General features: G+C 56.4%; 1 protein-coding gene across 3 annotated transcripts; it reads left to right on the top strand.

Annotated features, from left to right (window-relative positions):
- Nucleotides 1–47: 47 nt before the first annotated feature.
- On the top strand, nucleotides 48–14,159 carry LOC310901605 (maestro heat-like repeat-containing protein family member 7). 3 transcript variants are annotated; one of them, XM_083841512.1, is made up of 13 exons: nucleotides 48–3,786; nucleotides 3,964–4,112; nucleotides 4,459–4,606; nucleotides 9,356–9,543; nucleotides 9,634–9,771; nucleotides 10,360–10,474; nucleotides 10,799–10,936; nucleotides 11,208–11,384; nucleotides 11,622–11,777; nucleotides 12,022–12,123; nucleotides 13,200–13,302; nucleotides 13,418–13,477; nucleotides 13,788–14,159. In XM_083841512.1, exons 1-13 carry the CDS (start codon nucleotides 3,739–3,741, stop codon nucleotides 13,970–13,972), a joined length of 1,707 nt encoding a protein of 568 aa, XP_083697638.1. In that variant the 5' UTR covers nucleotides 48–3,738; the 3' UTR covers nucleotides 13,973–14,159. The 3 variants fall into 3 exon arrangements, with proteins under 3 accessions (XP_083697638.1, XP_083697637.1, XP_083697639.1); XM_083841511.1 differs by lacking the exons at nucleotides 13,200–13,302; nucleotides 13,418–13,477; nucleotides 13,788–14,159 and having other exon boundaries at nucleotides 12,022–13,132; XM_083841513.1 differs by lacking the exons at nucleotides 48–3,786; nucleotides 13,200–13,302; nucleotides 13,418–13,477; nucleotides 13,788–14,159 and having other exon boundaries at nucleotides 3,986–5,264; nucleotides 12,022–13,126.
- The last annotated feature ends 2,355 nt before the right edge of the window (nucleotides 14,160–16,514 follow it).

Here is a 16,514-nt window from a genome sequence, read left to right as displayed (position 1 = left end):
GTGCATTACCAGCTGAAGGAAGACTACTCTGAATGGCATGCATATACCTTGGAAAATATTGTATCCATCTTCATCCCCAGTGACTAGGAATAATCTCTCAACATGTTTGATTCGGGAGACATAGATATTTTCCTTTTGCTGGCAATGGCTATCTTAGTCCATACACCTCACCATGACTTACAGCTAGTCTGAGGGCTGTTAGGCAAAATATATGAGTGCTTATGCAGATGATATGTGAGATCTCCAAGTGACTAGTTGGTGGTGGTGGAAAGGGAACTTCTGTGGTAGCAGAACACTCCCCAGGCTAGTCAACTTGACTTGTGCAAATAGAGCCATGTACTGCCTGGCTGGAAACCAAAGCCTATGTACAAAGCCTGTTTCTGTGCACAGCAGTTTTATGTTCCAGTCCATGTGTGCTGTGAAAGCATGTTGGCCCATAAGGTGAAGACAACCAGGACAGGACAGGGCTACAAAGCATGGATGTTTGGGGGAATGTTTCTGCTTCTGAGATGCAATCAACTGAGGTGCAGCTGACTGACCAAAGAGGCCAGTACATGCGTGCGTTCTGCAGGGAGATCTTTCAAACCGACCTCTTTTTATTAACATACCTAGAACACATGCCAGACCCTCTCCTGCTTCATTGTTTACTGAAGCTGCTGCTCTATCTGTCTTCATAGTTCAAAATGGAAGTTGTCCAGGGAAAACTGTGATGAGGCCTTGCCAGAAGGGTTACTGCTTTTTTTTTTTTTTTTCTTTTTTTGCTATTTCACATTACCTAATATTACTGTATGCCTTGCCTTACCCAAAGCTGGGGTCTAGAGCATTGCCAATAGCAGTGTTAGTAACTTATATATAAAGTATTTCAGTCCTTTCCTGTAAAAAAGATTGCAAAGTCCTCAGTAAGACCTTTGCTTATTTCTGTGACACATAGCTCACATCATAAGTTAAGCCTTAAGATAAGCCTCCTTTCTGGAAACTTTCTTCAATGTCACTTGTATGCATCAAAGTGAAAGTTGTGCTTTCAGTGCATTTCTTTCACGTATAAAACCTGTAGTGTACTTGCCAGAAGACACAGTGATGTGCTCCTACGTAAAACGATGAAAGTAACTTTGAGACACAGCATGAAAAACCAAAACTCTACAGCAGCTTGTCCCAGCCCTGGCTGCTGCACCAGCAGCAGGAATCGGCCCCATGGCTACAGAGCCCCGAGTGCCCAACATGGGCCCGAGGTGCCCAGGGGGCTCCCTGGCACCCTGTCCCTGGCACCTGTCTGGGGGAGCCTGGCTGGGTCCCTCACACAGAGGTTTTGGAACCAGGAGTCCACAAAGTGCTGCCTTGACATAGCTCATACACAACTGAAACCTTTAAGCAGGGGAGTCTCTACAATGTTTGGTCATGAGATGAGGAGTGACCATGGACATCTATTTTGCCGCACAGATGTTTGCTCTATGGTCATCTTGTGCCAAAGCTTTTGAAAGATCTGGGGAACATAATGGTGATTTGGGCGTTTTCCTGTACTAAAAGGCATGTGCTCCAGCTTTGCTGTCATTTCTGTGAGCATGAAGGTCTCTCAGGAGTAGGAAACCTGGCAGCTATTTTGGAAGAAAGAAATGCTCAGAAGATCTGTCCCATCAAGGTGATGGTGATGTGTGAACATGGAGTGAGAAAGTGGCTGCTTTGGGGAAGGAAGTGTGCTGTGGACAGACCATTTTGAAAAGGATCTTTGGAAACGTTTCCATTGTTCAACAATTTGGTTGCTGAGAATGACATAAGCGAGTGGCCCGTAAAACCATTGTGTCTGTAGGCTTACAAAGCCTGGAGCTAGACTTCTGTAACCTGCTCAACGATCTCCGAGACAGAGGGGTGGAAGTGGAAGTTGGAAGCTTTTTGTTAAAAATATAAAAAGGCTCCACCACTTGCCAGTTAGTTTGCCAGAACTACTGAGTGGTGTGCCTCTCTTGCAGCTTCATGTGTGTGGTAGGTCTTGTTCTCTGCGACGGCAGCCATAAAGCCAGGTACACTGGTTTACACTAAACCTCCCTGAAGCTCAAACGGAGCCTGCGAATCGCTCTCTGGCAGGGCGTGAAGCCAAGATGATCAAAGGTAATAAGCCTATTCAATCAGAAGGCAGTCCCTGAAACATTACTATGAAGAACATACTAGCCATGATATTCATCAATAATACTCACTGCTTGACAGTAGTTATCAATTGTAGTGAGAGCAAAATGGGTTTTACTATCCCCAATCAATAAACTAATATACAAAATTATTTCATAAATATTGTTTCTTTCCCCTTTGTCTCATGTTTTTCTGGTTTCTCCTCCTGGGCGTGTTTCCCGGCACCCACCACACTGGAGCACACCAGTGCCTGTATATACCCTCTAAACACACCCGTGCGTGTCTGGAGTCGAGGGCCCAGGCATTGTCACCTCAAGTTTGGTAACGCTGGGCCAGGCCCTCTGTGGGAAGGGGGTGAGGAGGCAGCCCCAGGGGTCCCTTCCCACTACCTGCTTGGTGGCCCTGTGACTTGGAGAGCTGCAGTGGTGGGAAGCTGTGAGGGGACAGGGTGGCGAGAGGCCTGTGGAAACGGGATTTGAGGCAGTAGGTCACACGGCTCTTTGTGACACGCCATGATGTGGGTGCTGCCCAGGTGAGGTACCAGCGGGTCACAGAGGCCTTTGTGACCCTCTGTATTTATAGACGTTACCAGCAAGCAGCAAGCTCACTTTGCCTGGAGGACGTGACGCGACAGGACAGGAGGGAGTGGGACTGTGAGGAGCCCCCTACACAGTGCCCTCATTCCCCGCTGCCCCTGTTCGTGGCACTTCACCAAGGCGTTTGCCATCCCTGTGGCCAAGAGCCTTTGAGGCAGGGCCTTGTTGGGATGGAGGAGAGACCCCCCAGCCAGCCCATGGAGGCCTGGCAGGAGGTGGACGATGAAAGCGCCAGGTTCATGCTGTCACGGCGGCAAGGCAGGGAGCTGGTGGTGGCGCCAACATGGGCAGGTGAGTGGCCATGCTGGCCAGCGGGGCGGGAGCTGCCAACCAGCTCTGCCACTTCCCATTGTCTATGGGAGACCCTGCACCGTCCAGGGCCTGCCCCGCTGGGTGTCCCTAGAGGGAGAGGGGCAGGGGGACTGGTCCCTCTCCACAGGACAGGCAAGGTGCCAGGCAGCCATCCTGTGTAAGGGACCTCTCCTGCTCTCAGGCAGCAAGCTCCTCGTGGGGCGGAGGGCTCTCCCTCATGGCCGTACTCCCACCATGCCCCACCTACTGGACATCCCCAGCCCCGATGTGCGGGCAGAGGGATGGGGCTCAGTGCCCCTGCTAGTCCCTGGCTAAGGGGTCGCCCTGTCCGGGGAGTGGGGGACTCAGTTGGGTCCCCCAGCCTCTCTGGCAGACCCTCATCTGTGTCTGTGCGTGGTCTTCACCAAATCCAGATGCAGCCCTGTCAAAGGAGGCAGTGGAGGAGGAGCTGTGGCAGGAGTTGGCCCTGGAGTACATCCGCGACTTCCTAGAGAAGAAAGAAAAGGTACCTGCACCGTTACCACCTTGTGAAGGGCCTGCTCAGCCGAGCACTGCCCTTAAGACTCTCGGTGTGTGGCATCTCTCATCCCTGCTCTCCCTTCTCTCTTAGGCCTATGGGGATAACCTGAAGCCCACTACAAAGGCTCAGATCATCCTGAATGCCATCGAGGAGGCAGCAGCCTCAGGCCACTTCAACACAGAAGAGGTTGCTATGTTGTTGCATGGCCTTGTGAAACTCCACATCTCCCTTTCAGAGCACGTAAGTAACCTGTGGTGGGGCTTGAGCCCCTCGGGGATCATGTCTGGCCTGAAGCTGGGTGGCAACTGCACATGCACTTAGGCCAGTCCACGGTGGTGGGAGGGTAAGAAGTGCTTGGTGGGATCAGGGGAAATGGGTCACACTGGCAGCAACCCCACTCAGCCATGTTTCTACCAGGTTCCGAAGATGGTGAAGAGCATCTACCAGTGGCTCGCATCCGTCAGGAGGCCCGAGCACAGGCTGGCCAAGAGCATCCTGCCTCTGGCTGAGGAGCACCCCCACGACGTGGTGGTGACCCTGCTGCGCTGCTCCCCATCGTGCGACAGGTATGGGGCCCGCCTGCCCTGATGGCTCGGGGCCCACCAGCATTTTGAGCCCATCCAGCGCCAGCTGCCAGACAGATGGCAGTTTTCAGGATGCTCTGCAGGGGCCGAGCCCTCCATCGCCCCATTTCCCAGCCCTGGCACACCAGCCCCAGAGCCTGCCGCCACACTCCCTCTCTGCCCCACAAGGGACTGTAGCTCGGCTGCCTGCAGGGCCAGGCCCGCCGAGTGCTGCCTGTGAGGGGCAGGGGGCAGAGGCAGGACTGGTGGCTTGCTTGGCCCCACCAGGGTTGCCCAGGCTACAGCACAGTGGCTGAGACCCCTCTGACTGAGTGTTGTGCGCCTGCAGAACTGCTGTGGTCCTGTGGGGTGTGATGTTCTCTGATGGTGAGACTTCGAAGCTGGTGATGAACGAGCTGGTCCGTGTGCTGGAGGACTGGCCCCTGCACAGGACATCCACCGCTGACAGAGACAACACGGCTGTCTATTCCCTGGCGGTGAGTTTCTGGATGAGGCTTTGCTCGCCCCCTGTGTTGCCTCTCTGGATGTCTCTCTGTCCTCCCCCCATCACTACATCTCTCTGTCTCATGGTGGGCTGCAAACCTGGCTTTGGGGCAGGTTTAGGGACGGGCCAAGCTTAGGGGTCAAGGCGCAGCCCAGGAGGCTGCAGGGGCTGAGACGGGGAGGCTGGTGTGGCTGCAGGACGCAGGAGGCCCCCCGGGACGGTCAGGCAGGGCTTTTTTTCCGATATCGAGGCCGCTGCAGGGAGCCGCCAGGGCCCGGCAGCCCCCGCGGGGGAGGCTGACGAGGCGTAGGCGGAGCCAGCAGCGCCCCCGCCCCGGCCGTTCAAAAGCGGCCCCCAGGGAGCGCGGCGAAAAGGGCGGGCAAACAGGGCGCGGCGCGGCACAAGGGAGTAGCGCGGCAGTGCGCGCGGGGAGGGCGGAGAGGGCCGAGTTTCCCCCCCCGCCCATAAGAACAACAGCTTTAACGGCTGTCGACCGCTAGCTGGGCTCTTCACCAGGCAGAGCGCTCTCTCTAGAAAGTCTGTGGCCACCCAGACTGACCGCCTGCTCAACAATGCGGCAGTTCATGTCTCTGGGCGCAGGGAGTGTCTGAGCCTGTTGCTGCCATCTGAGGGAGGCAGAGCAGAGTGAGGTGCGAGCAGGTGGATGGCCTGGGCCGCCTGGTGGCAGAACTCAAAGAGGTGGAGAGGTTGAGGGCTATCAGGGAGTGTGAGCGGGAGATAGACTGGTGGAGTGACTCCCTGCAGGGCCTGAAGGAGAGGTACCGGGGTGAGACACCCCGAATGGGTATGGACCCCCTGCCCTGTCGCTGTCGGGCAAAGGGAGGCGACCTAGGAGTTGAGGAGGGATGGAGACAGGTCCCTGCTCGACCTTTCAGGCAACGCCCCCCCCTACCGGCCCCACCTTCCCAGGTGCCCTTACGTAACAGGTTTGAGGCCCTGGAGCTTGAGAGACCGGTGGGCGAGGACGAGGTAGAAAGTCTACCCAGGAGGATGCCTAGGGCGAGGAAGCCGACACCACGCCTCAAGACTGCCTCCACCAAGAAAGACAGAAGGGTGATCGTAGTAGGCGACTCCCTTCTCAGGGGAACAGAGGGCCCTATTTGTCGACCTGACCCTACCCGTAGGGAAGTCCGCTGCCTCCCTGGGGCCAGGATCAGGGATGTTGCCAGGAAGCTTCCCAACCTGGTTCGCCCCTCTGACTACTACCCTTTTGATAGTCCAGGCTGGCAGTGATAATATTGAAGAGAGAAGGCTGAAGGCTATCAAAAGGGACTTTAGGGGACTGGGACGGTTAGTGGATGGAGCGGGAGTACAGGTGGTGTTTTCGTCCATCCCTACAGTAGCAGGGAGGGGTACAGAGTGGACACGGAAAGCCCACCTGATTAACACGTGGCTCAGAGGCTGGTGCCAACACAGAAATTTTGTTTTTTTTGACCACGGGGCGCTTTACTCGGCACCCGGCCTGATGGCCACAGACGGGTCCCTATCTCTAAGGGGAAAACGGATCCTAGCCCAGGAGCTGGCAGGGCTCATTGAGAGGGCTTTAAACTAGGAAAGAAGGGGGATGGGGCTGAAAGGAGGCTTGTTGGAGCTGTGCCGGGGGGAACAATGGCAAAGCCGGGGGAGAAGGCAATGGCCCGACTGAAGTGCATCTACACTAATGCACGCCGCATGGGTAACAAACAAGAGGAGCTGGAAGCCATCGTGCAGCGGGAAGGCTATGACTTGGTTGCCATCACGGAAACGTGGTGGGACCCCTCTCATGACTGGAGTGCTGCAATGTCTGGCTACAGGCTCTTCAGAAGGGACAGGCAGCACAGAAGGGGTGGTGGTGTGGCTCTCTATATTAGAGAGTGTTTAGATGTTGAGGAACTTGAGGCTGGGAATGATAAGGTTGAGTCTCTACGGGTTAGGATCAGTGGGAAGGCCAACAAGGCAGGCATCCTGGTGGGGGTCTGTTATAGACCACCGAACCAGGATGAGGAGACGGATGAGGAGTTCTACAGGCAGCTGGCAGAAGCCGCGAAATCGTCAGCGCTTGTTCTCGTGGGGGACTTCAACCTCCCAGACATATCCTGGAAGCACAACACAGCCCAGAGAAAGCAGTCTAGGAGGTTTCTGGAGAGCCTGGAAGATAGCTTCCTGACGCAGCTGGTTAGAGAGCCTACCAGGGGAGGTGCCCCGCTAGACCTTCTGTTCACAAACAGTGACGGACTGGTGGGAGATGTGGTCGAGAGCTGTCTTGGGCAGAGTGACCACGAAATGGATCAGTTCTCTATTCTTGGCGAAGCCAGGAAGGGGACCAGTAAAACCGCTGTCTTGGACTTCTGGAGGGCTGACTTTGAGCTGTTCAGGACACTGGTTGGCAGAGTCCCTTGGGAGGAGGTTCTGAAGGGCAAAGGAGTCCAGGAAGGCTGGGCACTCCTTAAGAAGGAAATCTTAATGGCTCAAGAGCAGTCTGTCCCCACGTGCCCAAAGACGAGCCGACGCGGAACTAGATCGGCCTGGCTGAGCAGAGAGTTGTGGCTCGAGCTTAGGAGAAAAAGGAGGGTTTATAATCTTTGGAAAAGAGGGCGGGCTACTCAAGAGGACTATAAGGATGTTGCGAGGCTGTGCAGGGACAAAATTAGAAAGGCCAAAGCTCATCTGGAGCTCAATCTGGCTACTGCCGTTAAAGATAACAAAAAACGTTTTTACAAATACATCAACACAAAAAGGAGGACTAAGGAGAATCTCCATCCTTTACTGGATGCAGGGGGGAAACTTAGTTACAAAAGATGAGGAAAAGGCTGAGGTGCTCAATGCGTTCTTTGCCTCAGTCTTTAGCGGCAAGACCGGTTGTTCTCTGGATACCTGGTACCCTGAGCTGGTGGAAGGGGATGGGGAGCAGGATGTGGCCCTCGCTATCCATGAGAAAATGGTTGGCGACCTGCTACAGCACTTGGATGTACGCAAGTCGATGGGGCCGGATGGGATCCACCTGAGGGTACTGAGCGAACTGGCGGAGGAGCTGGCCAAGCCGCTTTCCATTATTTATCGGCAGTCCTGGCTATCAGGGGAGGTCCCAGACGACTGGCGGCTAGCGAATGTGACGCCCATCTACAAGAAGGGTAGGAGGGTAGACCCGGGGAACTATAGGCCTTTTAGCTTGACCTCAGTGCCAGGGAAGCTCATGGAGCAGATTATCGTGAGTGTCATCACACGGCACTTGCAGGGCAAGCAGGCGATCAGGCCCAGTCAGCATGGGTTTATGAAAGGCAGGTCCTGCTTGATGAACCTGATCTCCTTCTGTGACCAAGTGACAAGCTTAGTGGATGAGGGGAAGGCTGTGGATGTGGTCTACCTTGACTTCAGTAAGGCTTTTGACACAGTTCCCCACAACATTCTCCTCAAGAAACTGGCTGCTCGTGGCTTGGACTGGCGTACGCTTTGTTGGGTTAAAAACTGGCTGGATGGCCGGGCCCAAAGAGTTGTGGTGAATGGAGCCAAATCCAGTTGGAGGCCGGTCACTAGTGGAGTCCCCCAGGGCTCAGTACTGGGGCCGGTCCTCTTCAATATCTTTATCGATGATCTGGATGAGGGGATCGAGTGCACCCTCAGTAAGTTTGGAGATGACACCAAGTTAGGTGCGTGTGTCGATCTGCTTGAGGGCAGGAAGGCTCTGCAGGAGGATCTGGATAGGCTGGAGCGATGGGCTGAGGTCAACTGCATGAAGTTCAACAAGGCCAAGTGCCGGGTCCTGCACCTGGGGCGTAACAACCCCAAGCAGCGCTACGGCCTGGGAGATGAGTGGTTGGAAAGCTGCCTGGCCGAGAAGGACCTGGGAGTACTGGTTGATAGTCGGCTGAATATGAGCCAGCAGTGTGCTCAGGTGGCCAAGAAGGCCAACAGCATCCTGGCCTGCATAAGAAGCAGTGTGGCCAGCAGGGCTAGGGAGGTGATTGTCCCCCTGTACTCGGCTCTGGTGAGGCCGCACCTCGAGTACTGTGTTCAGGTTTGGGCCCCTCGCTACAAGAAGGACATGGAGGTGCTCGAGCGAGTCCAGAGAAGGGCGACCAAGCTGGTGAGGGGTCTGGAGAACAAGTCTTACGAGGAGTGGCTGAGGGAGCTGGGGTTGTTTAGCCTGGAGGAGAGGAGGCTCAGGGGCGACCTCATCGCTCTCTATAAGTACCTTAAAGGAGGCTGTAGAGAGGTGGGGGTTGGTCTGTTCTCCTACGTGCCTGGTGACAGGACGAGGGGGAATGGGCTAAAGTTGCGCCAGAGGAGGTTTAGGTTGGATGTTAGGAAGAACTTCTTTACTGAAAGGGTTGTTAGGCATTGGAATGGGCTGCCCAGGGAGGTGGTTGAGTCACCATCCCTGGAGGTCTTTAAAAGACGTTTAGATGTACAGCTTAGTGATATGGTTTAGTGTAGGACTTGTTAGTGTTAGGTCAGAGGTTGGACTGGGTGATCTTGGAGGTCTCTTCCAACCTAGACGATTCTGTGATTCTGTGGGATACCTTCACTCCACACCCGGGGAAGCTGCTTGTGCGCTGTCACAAGTAAGAGCTGAGCCCAAAGAGCTTTGGTGGCTCAGCTCTGTCTGGGCAGCCAGGCTGGGTGCTCTCTCCACCAGTATCTCCCGTGGCCCAGGGCTGCGCTTGAACCTCAGCCTTCCACAGTGGGGCCGTGCCATGGGGACATCTCAGCAATGAGCACTGTCTTTGGCTGTTTCTTTCAGGCAACCAGGGCGCTGCGGGAGATCCTCAATATGGACACCTGTGTACTGGCAGTGAAGAAGCATTTCCCACATCTCTTCCTGGCTGTGCTCTTCCAAATCTCCTTCAGCACACAGCACACGCCAGAGGAGGTCCACGCCTTCTGGAGGGAATGCACGCGTGAAGACAAGGAGCCCCATGAGCCCAAGAGGTGCTCCATTGCAGTCTCCCCATCCCTCCCACAGCCCCGGAGCCAGGGCAAGGGCTCCCAGCATGACCCGAGCTTTGTTCTTGCACGCAGATTTGCAGCGTACACAATGGCCAGACTGCTCGCCCGTGTGGACTGTTTGGAGCAACTGGCGGCCTTCGAGCGTGGGAGGGGCTGGGAACTACTCATCAGCCCTGAGGTCCACCACCTTGGGCTGACTCTACTGGCTGGGTGAGAGCCACCGTCTTCCTGCTTCCCCCGGGCTTTTCCCCTGCAATGGGGCGCCCCATGCAACGCCCTCGTCTGCAGGTGGGGTAGGGAGTGGGGGGCTCATTTCTTGGGGCTGGAAGGGGCCAAAGCCTCGGTGCTTGTGAGTCACCTCCCATGGCATCGGCATCCCCTCCCGTGGGGCTTGAGCTGAATGGCACCGAGCGAGGGGCTCTGGCTGTACGCAGCCCCAGCAAGGGCAGCCCACCAGGGCAGGGTTCCCCTGAGGAGGGCAGCGTCCAAGGGACATGAAGCCGCCATGGGTGGGCCAGGAGTCTCCTCAGAAAGTCAGGCTTCATGGCACAAAGGCCGTTTGAGTACTCTCCACTCCAAGAGGATCCTGCTGGTGCTGGGCACTGGCTTTCTCCTGGCAAGCGGTGCTGGGGAAAGACCAGGCCTCTGTGAGCTTAACTACTGGTGGTTGCTGGAGCAGAGCATGAAGGCGGCCCTGGCCTGGCCTGTGGTGTAGCGGCTGGATGAGGGGGGTGGTCAGTCTGGGGAATGGATTGCCCGTCCTGCTCTGCACTGACGATGTCTTCTGCCTTCTTCCAGAGAATTGAAAACTACCTCATTCGAGCTGCGTCTCTGGATCCTGCATGCTATGAAAAGGCGTCTCAGCAGGGAAGAACCCCGCTGGAAGATTGCTGCCATGGCGTTCATCCTTGAGGTGAGCCTGATGACAAGAGGTGCCTCGCTGAGCTGCCTCTGGCCACTGCACCCTCTCGTAGCCACAGCTGTGGGCAGAGGCCAGGCAGCGGAGCTGGGACAGGAGCAGGCTCCGCTTCATCCCCTTGGCCCATTGCTGCCAGGATGACTCCCGTCCCCAGCAGTCTTCTGTGCCTCCCTTGCGCCAGCTCTCACTGTTCAAGTCTGGGGAACCCCAGGCTGCCTGGGCTGCTGCTCCTGCCCTGCACTAGAGGCTGGATCCATCCCTGCATGGTGCGGGGGTCCTGTCAGCTGTGCCTGCCCGTCACTGCTGGGTGTGTTTCAGATGCTGACCTGTGAGGACCTAAGAGAACAGGATGACTACATTGTGAGGCTCCTCCCGAGGTACCTGCACAGTGAGGACGAGATGATGCTGGATCTGCTGCTCAGAGGCCTCCTGAAGATGTGCGATGGGCGCAGGAGGGTGAGCAGGGGGCAGCCGTTTCAAGCCATGTTGGCAGCACGGGGCTGGGCCAAGGGGTGCTGGGTAACACAAGCAGCTTGGGCTTTACTGAGCAGCGGGAGCTGTTGGGACCTGCTCACAGCTCTCCTGCCTCCCCATGTCTTTGTCCGAGTCCTCGGGGGCAGTCCTGTGGCTCCTGTGCCCCGAGGGAGCAGCGTGGGCTTTAACAGCCTGAGTGTTTTTGCCAGTGCAGCCTTTTTGGCTTCACAACACGGTGCTGTGTTCCACACAGGCAAGGAAAATTGCATACCTGCTGTCAGACATCTTGGCTCTCCTGAAGCATGAGGAAAAGGATTTGGCTATGTTAGCCCTGGTTTTGCTCATCAGGATTCTCCAGTGCATAGACAGGTTGCTCAACAGACACACCGCCAGGGAGATGGCTGTGAATCTGCGGCCACTCTTCGAACATGTAAGGCACGGGATGGGGCCTGACTGGCATCTTTGTGGGCTGGTGCATGGGGCGGAGGCTGTGGTGTGCTCCCCGTTGGCACGTGTCCCCATGGGCAGGGGACTTTGTGTGTCCGATGCCCTGTGAGTGCTGGGCGCTGCCGGGAAGCCTTGTGCCCCGCAGACGGATTTTCAGACCCTTGCCCAGGTGGGGCTGGAGCAGCCAGCACTGATGGCTTTCCCTCTTCCTTCCCACCAGCGGGACGCCACCGTGCGGTTGTTGGCCATCCAGCTCTACATGGACGTGATGGACTTCACAGAGCCGATCGAAAAACGGCATGTGAGGTCCGAAGTGCGAAAGTGCCTGATCCCACTGCTCTGCCACCTGGACGACGATGTTGAGGAAGTGGCTGAGGTGAGGATTTCTAGCCCGACCGGTTGTTTTGGGAGGGCGATGCCCTGTAGGAGAACACCCCTGGGTGGGACTGAGCACCCAGAGCAAGGGCTGCAGGAGGGCGCAGAGCCCCCTCCCTGCGTGCCCAGGCCACCCCCCACTTTCCTCTGCCTGCCATGCTTCTGCCTGCCCAGAGGGACGGAGCAGTGGACACAGGTCCTGTCTCCTGGGCGGTGGTGGCATCTCTATCTCTGTTGCTCTGCAGGCTGCTCTGAAAACCTTGACTTTTGCTGCCAAGTTCCTGAAAAAGGAGAAGCTCAGGAGAATGCTGAAGGCAAGAAAGAAATGGAGGGCTGGCGAGTACCTGGTAAGGACAGCCCCGAAGCCCCAGCCCTGGTCTGGACAGGCCCCCAGCTCCCCTGCGCCCAGTGTGCAGGGCAGGCAGCTGTGCCCCTGCCCATGGCTGCAGCCTGGAGCCGCCAGCCTGCACTGCGCACACGCTGCCTCTCCTCGGGCACGCAGCTCCAAAGTCTCTTCTCCAGGCTCCTCTCACTTCTGGAGCCTGGGAATGCTGACGGGTCCCTGGCCCAGCAGGGAATGGGCATCAGAGTGGCACCTCAGCCCTCTGGGGAGCACCCTGTCCCCTGCTCCCTGCAGAGCCCGGCCCCAGCACCAGCCGGCTGCCAGCTGGGTGTTGGGGGTGTCCCAGCAGGGGAGGCCAGTGTGGTGGTTTTACTCGGGTAAAAGCAGCCAAGCCCCACCACAGCCACTCTCTCACTCCTCTTCCTCAAAGGGGAAGGGGGAGAAAATATGATGCACAGAGCTCTGGGGTTGAGATAAGGACGGGGAGATCGCTCAACAATTATCGTGACAGGCAAAACAGATTCAGAGTAGGGAGATAGTAAGATTTATTGCCTATTACTAACAAGCTAGAGAAGTGAGAAACAAAGGAAAGAAACCAAAAGCACCTTTCCCCCATCCACCCTCTTCCACCTCCTCTCCCCAAGTGGCACAGGGGAACAGGGGAATGGGTGCTGCGGTCAGTCTATGGCACTTCGTCTCTGCTGCTCCTTCTCAGTCACTCTCTGCCCCTGCTCCCCGTGGGGTCCCTCCCACAGGATGCCATCCTTCCCGAACTGATCCTGCGTGGGCTTCCCACAGGCAGCAGCTCTTCAATAACTGCTCCACATATGGGTCCGTACCACAGGGTCCATCCCTTTCTTAAGTATGCCCTCACAAAGGTGCAAACAACATCGCTTACTGGCTCGACTCTGGCCAGCAGTGGGGCCCTTACCTAACATGGGGCAACTTCTGGATTCTTCTTGCAGAAGCCATCCCTATGGCCACCCTGCTGCCAAAACCTTGCCACGTTAACCCACTCCAGCCAGTCCCGTGTCTCCTGCACCAGCCCCATGCCCATATTGTGCCTTCTGCTCTCTGCAGGCCAAGGAAAGCGGCCGGATAACAAAACTCTACCTGAACCAGGGCCTACGCTACCTGAACAGCCCACACGAGTTCGTGCGATTGGCGGCAGTCAGGTTCCTTGGTAAGCTAGAGCCTTGGGGTCCCTCTCTGCCCAGGGGGAGGGGTGGGTGCGTGGCCAGGCCAGCAGGGCCTGGGGCAGGCTGGGGTAGGGTTTGTGATGGGCTGTGTGTGCCTAGGGCTCCTCGGGCGGCACATGATGGACTGGCGCGAGGAGAAGCTCCAGATCATCTGTGAGGGTGAGTGAGGGCGGCGGGGTGTAGGTGGGGGCTGGTGGGGAGGGGGAAAGAGCCTGGGCTGGGAGCTGCAACCCCTGTCCTGGCAAGGAGGGGCTCTGTGGCCTGTGCGGGAGAGGGGTGGTGTGGGCAGAAGAGAGAGAGATTCCAGGGGCTTGTGAAGCACTCAGGGCCAGCCCCTTCCTGCTGGTCTCATTGCCCCCTGCTCTTGCCTGGCCATGGGAAGAGCCGGGTGGCGCTGGCCCCAGCAGCAGCGGTTCCTGGGGTCACAACAGACACAGGCTCATAAGTTGTATCTGTTCCTCTTTCCTAGCCCTTGAACCCATGACGGACGACCCCAGTGCAACCATCTCCAGCCTGGCGGTTCAGAACATTTTAATTCTACGGGCTGTGGAAAGAAGGCGTAACTCCACATTTGGAAAGCACACAGTGTACACCCAGTTCCATAAGGCATGGCAGAGGATGCCCTCTTGGCTGGGCAGCTGCTGGTGGTGCTGAACTAGCCAATAAACGAGTAATACAAATTAAATCAATAAACTAGTATACAAAATTATTTCATAAACATCGCTAACTACGCCTTTGTCTCATGTTTTTCTGGTTTCTCCTCCTGGGCGTGTTTCCCGGCACCCACCACACTGGAGCACACCAGTGCCTGTATATACCCTCTAAACACACCCGTGCGTGTCTGGAGCAGCCAGGTGACAAAATGTGCTCACCTGGGCAACAAGTCCCTGCTTGGGCTAGCAGGTGTGTCCCCTTAGGGACTTCCCTGCCTTCCCAGGTGTCTGTGGGCAGTAGGTAGGAAGGTTTGCAGGTTGATCTGAATAATATTGAGGAGCAGGGCTCATTGGTGGGGCTTTAAACCTGATTTGAGGATGCAGGATGAGGATGCAGCAGGTCACAGAGGCCTTTGTGACCCTCTGTATTTATAGACGTTACCAGCAAGCAGCAAGCTCACTTTGCCTGGAGGACGTGACGCGACAGGACAGGAGGGAGTGGGACTGTGAGGAGCCCCCTACACAGTGCCCTCATTCCCCGCTGCCCCTGTTCGTGGCACTTCACCAAGGCGTTTGCCATCCCTGTGGCCAAGAGCCTTTGAGGCAGGGCCTTGTTGGGATGGAGGAGAGACCCCCCAGCCAGCCCATGGAGGCCTGGCAGGAGGTGGACGATGAAAGCGCCAGGTTCATGCTGTCACGGCGGCAAGGCAGGGAGCTGGTGGTGGCACCAGGAGGAGAAGCTGTGGCAGGATTTGTCCCTGGAATATGTCCATGACTTTTTGGAGAAGAAAAAATATGCCTCCCTTAGGCATATGAGGATGACCTGAAGCCCAACTTGAAGGTTCATATCATCCTAAATGCCACTGAGGAGGCAGCAGCCTCAGGCCACTTCAACACAGAAGAGGTTGCTATGCTGTTGCATGGCCTCGTGAAACTCCACATCTCCCTTTCAGAGCACGTAAGTAACCTGTGGTGGGGCTTGAGCCCTCTGGAGATCATGTCTGCCCTGAAGCTGGGTCTGCTAGCAACCGCACATGCATTTAGGCCAGCCCAGGGTGGTGTAAAGGTAAGAAGTGCTTGGTGGGATCAGGGGAAATGGGTCATGCTGGCAGCAGCCCCACTCTCAGACATTTCTCCTCCAGGCAACGAACATCATGAGGAGCATCTACCAGTGGCTCATGTCCACTACAAAGGCATCTGCCCAGCACCGTCTGGACAAGAGCCTTCTGGCACTGGCCGAGGAGCACCCCCATGATGCGGTGGTGACCCTGCTGCACTGCTCCCCATCGTGTGACAAGTATGGGGCCCGCCAGCCTTTCGAGCCCATCCAGACAGATGGCAGTTTTCAGGATGCCCTGCAGGGGCCGAGCCCTCCATCGCCCCATTTCCCAGCCCTGGCACACCAGCCCCAGAGCCTGCCGCCACACTCCCTCTCTGCCCCACAAGGGACCGCACCTCGGCTGCCTGCAGCCTGCAGGGCCAGGCCCGCCGGGTGCTGCCTGTGAGGGGCAGGGGGCAGAGGCAGGACTTGTGGCCAGCTTAGGCCCTGCCGGGATTTTCCAGGCTACAGTACAGTGGCTGAGACGCCTCTGACTGAGCATTGTGGGCCTGCAGAACTGCTGTGATCCCATGGGGTGTGATCTTCACTTTCCACCAGAACGTTTGTTGAAGGCTGCGTGGCTGCCAGCTTCTCCCTGCCTGTATGGCACCTCCAGCCCTTGGTTCTGCCCAACCGTTCTCTGACTCCCAGATCACCCCTCTGCTTGGCCTTCCCCAGAGAAACAGTCCTGCTTCTTAACCTTGTCTGTGCCTTCTTTTTTTTTTTTTTTTTTTTATGTGGCAATGAAACTATGGGTGACTCTGGTCCTGAGGTGACTGAGACCCTCCGGAGTATGGCTGGCCACACTGGCTTGATGCAGTGTGCAGCAGTCCCTCACGGGGTCTATCTTCAGATTATCTTCATCAATGACATGGATGATGGGATTGAGTGCACCAAAACTGAGTGGTGCAGCTGATACCAATGAAGGAAGAGATACCATTCAAAGGGACCTGGACAGGCTGGAGAAGTGGGTCCATGTGAACCAAATGAGGTTCAACAAGTCCAAGTGCAAGGTGCTACACGTGGGTTGGGGCAATCCCAAACAGGAGTACAGACTGGAAGAAGAACTCATTGAGAGCAGTCCTGTGGAGAGAGACTTGAGGTTTCTGGTGGATGAAAGGCTCAATATGAGCCACCAGTGCTCGTTTGCAGCCCAGAAGGCCAACTGCATCCTGGGCTGCATCAAAGAAGGCATGACCAGCAGATTGAGGGAGGTGACTGTTCCCCTCTACTTTTCCTTTGTGAGGCCCCCACCAGGAGTACTGCATCAAGAAAGCACAAGAAAGATGTGGACCTGTTAGAGCGAGTCCAGAGGAGTGCCACAAAGATGATCAGAGGGCTGGAGCACCTCTCCTGTGAAGAAAGGCTGAGAGAGCTGGGGATGTTCAGCGTGGAGAAGGTTCTGGGGAGACCTCACTGCGGCCTTGGCTCTCCAGTTGATAAA

The sequence above is a fragment of the Anser anser genome (assembly GCF_964211835.1).
Source record: "Anser anser genome assembly, chromosome: 6".
Lineage (NCBI taxonomy): Eukaryota > Metazoa > Chordata > Aves > Anseriformes > Anatidae > Anser > Anser anser.
The sequence above is the reverse complement of the archived record's forward strand: the minus strand, read 5'-3'. Positions and strand labels throughout refer to the sequence as shown.